Source organism: Macrobrachium nipponense, chromosome 30 (genome assembly GCF_015104395.2).
Source record: "Macrobrachium nipponense isolate FS-2020 chromosome 30, ASM1510439v2, whole genome shotgun sequence".
Classification (NCBI taxonomy): domain Eukaryota; kingdom Metazoa; phylum Arthropoda; class Malacostraca; order Decapoda; family Palaemonidae; genus Macrobrachium; species Macrobrachium nipponense.
Genome location: NC_087218.1, coordinates 67,697,959 through 67,705,458, shown reverse-complemented (window position 1 = coordinate 67,705,458; position 7,500 = coordinate 67,697,959). Strand labels below are relative to the sequence as shown.

General features: G+C 34.7%; 1 protein-coding gene across 1 annotated transcript in view; it reads right to left on the bottom strand.

Moving 5' to 3' along the window:
• LOC135202577 (cholecystokinin receptor type A-like) overlaps window positions 1-7,500 on the bottom strand; it is a 534,495-nt gene that overhangs the window by 22,258 nt on the left and 504,737 nt on the right. Inside the window, 1 exon segment of the mRNA XM_064232080.1 lies at window positions 6,604-6,651. Coding sequence (XP_064088150.1) covers window positions 6,604-6,651 — 48 coding nt within the window.

Sequence of the window (7,500 nt, the reverse complement as noted above, 5' to 3'; positions counted from 1 at the left end):
ACCGTTTCGGTAGCGTAACTGTCCGATCCTGATTTCGTTCCCCGTCCAACTGGACGATGGTTCGATCCCATGGGGGTACGAAATTATTATCAACTAAAAAATTCCCCCTCGGTACATATATGAAAATATATCAATTCCGAGGTAGAGCGAATTAGATATTAAAGGACATTTGTAGCTCGAATGATTTATATGAAGTCACGGTGATGTGATAAATATTCATTATATATATATATTAATATATATATTATATATATATATATATATATATATATATATATATATATGGCCCAAGATTTTCAGAAAATTTATGTGTGTGTATATATATATATATATATATATATATATATATATATATATATAATATATATATATATATATATATATATATATATGCTAAAAATTCACAGTAGATGCACGTGACTTCATTAAGTAAGCGAATACCACAGGAAATAGTTAGAAATCCAAGCGTTTCCGTCTCTACTAAGCCATTATCAAGGAGCTCCTTGACAATGTCTTTGTAAAGACGAAAGCGCTTGGATTTCTGACTATCATTTTCCTGTGGTATTCGCTTATATATATATATATTATATATATATATATATATATATATATATATATATATAAATATATATATATATGTATACACACATATATGCATATATGTGTGTGTAATATACTCATATACACAATATTTTAGTATGAATCATATTCAACTAGTATTGAATCTACCCACTTTCAGTCTGTTAGTATAAAATCTTATTCACCAAACACGTTGATTGGTAGCGGATGGATCCTTCACATAAAACAAGTTTCCAAAATACTCCGCTGACTGTGTGGAATCCACGCAGGATATTTCCATTCACATCTTTTCTTAGATACATTTTCTAATTAACATTTCTCTATATTTACGTCTCTTCAGTTCAACTTTTTTTTATCTGCAGAGTTCTCTCTCGCTCGCTCTCTCTCTCTCTCTCTCTCTCTCTCATCTTTGCCCAATCATCGAACCTCGGGCTCCTCGTCTTAGTCTGACATTTCATTCGTGTAGTTGAGTTGAATATAGAATTTAGCACAAAGGCCAAGCACTGGGACCTATGAGGTCATTCAGCGCTGAAATGGACATTTGACAGTAAAAGGTTTGAGAGGTGTAGCAGGAAGAATCAAGTGTTAGGAGAGGGTGGCAAGTAAGATGAAAAAAGAGAATATGAACGGAGGTAGAGTAAAAGGAGCGAAAGTGGTTGCAGCTAGGGGCCGAAGGCACGCTGCAAAAAAAACCTTAAGTAATGCCTACAGTGCACCGCATAAAGTCCACTGACGACACTACCCCCCTACAGGGTCATTCGTGTAGTATAAGGCTTCAGCCTGTCTTCGGATATTACTAGAATGTCGAGTCAGATGGCACAGTAGTTATAAATGATGCAATAACAGATTTTAAGGAAGTTCCACATGGAGATGATGAGATATTGACGATGAAAGGGGAAATGGAGAGATAGCTTGGACGCGTTCTTCGCAAATTCCTTGGGAGAACAGAATTTAATTGTGCCGCTTATGGTGCCGAGAGCAACGGAGGAGCTGGGAGATCCAGAACTACTTGGATGAGAACTATTTTGAGAGGAGAGAGTTGGAGATTCTTGGAGATTTGTGAAAGATCAAACTCAGGAAAGGCACTGATTAGTCGATAGAAGCCCTTTGCGTCACGGGGCGGAGGAGGTGATGATTCTGTTATTCTCTCTCTCTCTTTCTCTCTCTCTCTCTCTCTCTCATACAGTGTGAGACTTGCTTTGAAAGGTGTTAAGGCCTGTTCCACACAAGGAAACATTGTTTGCAAACAGTGTTTGCAACAACAACGTTTGCTAGTGTGGACAGGCCTTTAGGCTACCGTTTACCGGCGTATGGTTTCGAAGCGAGATAGGTGCTCCCATATCCTTATCACCATCGAATGGTGTGGGAGGATTGTCTTCTACTTTTCATTGTCCTTTGCGTTAAGGAACTTCGTTAAGGGAAAGACGAGCGGTTAAACGAACTGGTTACAGCCGTCGGCGGTATTAGTAGTTGTGGGATTACTCAAAAGGCTAATTAGGCTAAGTTCCTGTGTATTAAAAATTGTGTAGCTACAAAATTTATTGACTCCAACACACACACACACACACACACACACACACACACACACACACACACACACACATATATATATATATATATATATATATATATATATATATATATATATCTACTGTTCATTTTTACCAGATACATATGAAATTGTAATAGCCACAATGCCCTCTTTATTTTTAATTTTTTTTACACTTGTCACTACAAAGCCTTGAGATACAACTTTTAAAGAAATATGAAGAATGCATGATGTCCGGTAGCGGGAAACGAACCCTCGATACCATGATCACGACCTCTTCATATTTCTTTGAAAATTGGATCTAAAGGCTTTGTAGTGACAGGCCTATCACAAAAAAAAAAAAAAAAAAAAAAAAAAAAAAAAAAAAAAAAAAAAGGGAGCAGAAGAATTTGAGGAGTTAACAGGGCATTGTGGCTATTACAATTACACACACACACACACACACACACACATATACATACATAATATATACATACATACATATATATATATATATTATATATATATATATATATATATATAGCCTCAGTAGTTTTTAAGATATGGTCCGCCTCATATCTTAAAAACTACTGTGACTTGGTATGTTGTTCATCCACTGTACACATTTCTGAAGTTCTTAATTCTGGCCCTTTTGCAAATTTATTCACTCAAAAGTAAATTGTACACACACACACACACACACACACACACATATTATATATATATATATATATATATATATATATATATATATATATATATATATATATATATATATATACCCTTAGCCTAGGGGCCCCTAAGAGTCTTAATCCAGCACTGAACATTCCGAGTGGTTTCCTTTGTAGTTCTCGTGTGCCACATCTGGCATGACTTTTAAGCTTTAATATTCTGTTTGAAGAAATGCCAAGAGCACCCGAGGGAGAAATATTACGAAGGTAAAAATTCCAGGTCTGCAGTAAAGGGTTAAAGTGGTTTTAAAGAAGGAACATTGTGTTGTGTTCATGTTGTCTCTAGTGGCTATGAGATAATGTACGTTCTTTATGACTGCTTGCTCCGATGTGTATGTATCTTTATAATTTTTTTGTATACCTGATAGACAGTACACATCTGTGTCTGCTGGTTCTGTTTATTCTGTGTACATGGATGTGTCTGCTCACGTGCGGCCTGTTTCCGGTGTATATGAAATCTTAGTTGTGTACATGCCAGTGAGTACTTTCTTATTTTATTTCGTAGCCTTACTGCGTACACGTTAAAACTTATATCTCCTCACTTATCGTATCTTTATCAACATACAGAAGATACAGTCCCGAACATATTTCATGACCTCAGTTAATATGTAATAATTGAAGTCTATATGTATCCTCAAGTCTCGTGTACACATGAAAATGTGCGTTTTGTATGTATGTCTAGTGTGCTGTATATTAAAATTTACTTGATTTATATTCCTGCGTGAGTTATTTTTCATAAGTACACCTAAAAGTGCACATATGTGTACATATAGGTTTGTTGTATGGATGTCATTCAACGTGTGTTCATCAAACAGCGCTCATGCTATACATGAATGCTTGAATGTTGAGCAGTTGTTCGTATAATATGTATTTTGTTACGTTCATCTTGAAGAGTTTATGTAAAAATTATATTCCTGAACGTATCATGTCTGTGGTATGTATGCCATCTTTGTTAAGCTTGTGCTTGTATGCTTGTATTTCTTAGGCCAAGATAATTAGAGCAGGAAATTGTATTTCCCGAGAGAGAGAGAGAGAGAGAGAGAGAGAGAGAGAGAGAGAGGTGGGGTGTGCTATTTTACCATTATATGTAATTGTATATGTAGACATGTTGTAACTGTCAACTGTTATTGACATATTCTTATAAAACCATTATATATATTCTTTTAAAATCTGCTTTTGTAGCTGTGTCATCGCCGCTATCACGACTGTCATTGCTGATGGGTGGTAACGAAGCAGCGAACACGCGCAAAACGGAACTCATTCCTGTTCGATTTTGCGAGCCAGTCCATCGTCGTGTTAATTAACAATCTATTTTGACTGCGAGCCTCATTCCCCGCTAAAAGGAGCAAATTTGTGCCCCTGTTTGGATCCGTCAAATAGCGGCTAATTTTACCAAATTGCAATTTGTCGGTCGGAGTCATCATTTTCGGCGAATGCGTTACCTACCGAAGTTTCGATTGCCAATCATTTGCGGGATATGGTTCCATTTGTTCTAGCGTACACACATCATACATACATACATAGTACATATGATTGGCTGAGTCGATAACATCTCTGAAGACTGGATTTCTCCTCTGTCCGCTGGGCGCCGGTTCGAACCCGCGAGAGGACAAAATTATTATTAATAATTAAAAAATTCCCCTTCGGTTAACATATTTGAAAATATATTTATTCCGAGGTTGAGCGAATTGGATATGAAAGGACATTTGTAGCTTGATGCATGTATATGAATCACGATGATGTGATAATTCATATGTATATATATATATATATATATATATGTGTGTTTATGTATATATGTATATGTGTATATGTATATATGTATATACAGGATATGATATATAGCATTTATATGTATATATACATATTACGAGTATATATATATACCATATATAGATATATATAATATATATATAATATATATATATATATTATATATATATTATATTATATATAGCATTTATATTTTATAATACCATATATACGAGTATTATTATATCACATAAATATATATATAGATTATATATATTATATCTATTATATATATATATATCATTCACACACACACACGCATACAATATGCATACATATATATAATTATGTACAATAAAAGCTCAGGCTTAATTCAACTGAAGAACCAAACCGAATTTTTAAAAAATAAAATTCTAACAAGAATAGAGAAATCAAGCTTTCCTCCTGACCTACCCTGAATGTTGTTGTGACAGAGACAACTCCTCCTCCCCCGTACCCTCGCCTTGCTGTCCCCTCCCCCTTCCCTTTCCGCCCCTTCTTCTATTGCCACCCCTTTCCCCTCGCCCCTCCCCTTAAGGGGTTCCTCCCTTAACCCACCTGCTGTTCTTCTTGAGTGAGCTGAACTCGAGGAGGACAGCTGGTTCGGGACCTGAGCATCCCGTCGTTGTTTCTCGAGTCCCACCTGTCACTCCTCCTCCTCCTCCTCCACCTCCTCCTCTCCAAGGACCTGGTCGAGGAGGGTGTTAGTTGTTAGTCACTTGTTAGTAAGGAACAAGGGGGAAAGTCGACATGGTCAGTAAGCTGTTAGTAGTTAGTTTATATATAATTAGCATCTTCAATCGACATGCAGTAAATAAGGCAGTATTCAATTATACAAAGTAGTTCATGAACAGTTTGTCGTTTCTTGCCGATGTCGCATTTTTGCATTCCCTCGCATTCTTGCGATCTTCCGAGAGTCGTCTGTTTCTAAATAACAAAGCTATTTTCGAACAAATTTTGTGAAAGCCTGATAACAATGCCTTGAAAATAAGAAAGAAATGAAGGTAACTACTCCCTAAAACCCAACGAATGCCTAATTAGCGTACTAATGAGGTGAATTTTTAAAACGGCAGGATCTGTGATTCTGTCCTACAGCACTTTGATCTTGCGTCTCCAGAACAATAGTCTCGATTTGCAATTAAGCCTTAAGGGACTCTTTCTAAATTTCAAAGGCATTCATTGATCTACAAAATATTTTTCTGGCATGAACGTATTTCAAGTTGGATTCTCATATCTGCGTTTTGGTATTCTGTAAAAAAAAGAAAAGAAAAGAAAACTATTGAGATGGCTTTGTCTATCCATCCCTTCTTTTTCTGTCCGGCTTCAGCTCTGAAAAATGACTGAGGCTAGAGGGCTGCAAATTGGTGTGGTGATCATCCACCCTCCAATCATCAAACATACCAAATTGCAGCCCTCTAGCCGCAGTAGTTTTTATTTTAATTAAGGTTAAAGTTAGCCATGGATCGTGCGTCTGGGGAGCAACTGAAGCGCTACCGGTCGTAGCTGATAGTTTTATACAGCATTATACGTTGTACAGAAAACTCGATTACGTAGAAGAAACTGCGGCGCATTTTTAACTTAGTCTTTAAGCATCGATTCTTCAAAGGAAAAACGATGTACATGTTTCCAAGGTGATCCCACGTTTTCACGTCTACTTCTTTATAAAGTTTGCCTACTTACAATTTCAAAATGCCCACGGAACGGAGAGGAGGAAATATAAGTAGTGTAGGATCACTTCTAGAATCAGGCATCATCATCAGATTTCCATGATACTCGCTCGAAAATACCTTCTGTCACTTTCCTTTCACTCATATTTCAAATTATTATTACATAAAATTTGAGTCATTTATCTTTAAAATCCAAAAAAAGTAAGATTGTGCAGAAATGAATGAAATAAATATGAAATCGAAGTTGAGTACGTTAAAAACCATATTTTCTTAAAGTAAAGCGAAAAAGTTTAAATTATTGACCGACCTTGGGTATCGACGCGATCATGTCCTAGAGTAAACCTTGTTGTAGAACCTGTGAGAGAAAAAAAAAGATAAAACATTTATTATCATGATTATAGTAATAAATTGGCAGCTTTCTTATATATATATATATATATATATATATATATATATATATATATATATATATATATATATATATATATATACATATTATGTTGTAGGAAGCCCACTAAAATTTGGGAAAAATTGAATTTTAGTGGGCTTCCTACAACATAATATTCTAGTACACGGATACAGTGTTTTAACTTTGCTATACATACATACATACATACATACATACATACATACATACATACATACATACATACATACATATATACATACACACATACATAATACATGCATACATAAAGGCACAAATATCGATGAATATCCAGCTCACCGGTTCTCTGTACCTTGAGATTAACTTCACTCAGAGGAATTATAATTGATAAGTTGTTATTCAAAACAAGTCAGCGGTGTGAATCCGGGCAGGGACGTAGCGATTACCGATTATAATTCCCCTTATGAGTACGTTAATGGCAAGGTATAGAGAACTGGGTATTAACGACACTCGTGGCTTGTTATTTGTTAACATGAAAAAAGTTACATGTGGAAAAGATACGAAAATTCACATATTTTTAAGTCTAAGTATGTCTTTATGTATGTATATTATTTCAAATTACCGAGTGTATATATATCATATATATATATATATATATATATATATATATATATTATTTTATATATATATACATATATATTTTATATATATACATATACATATACATAATATATATATATATAATATATATATATATATATATATATATATTATATTATATCTAGATACATATATATATATATATATATATATATA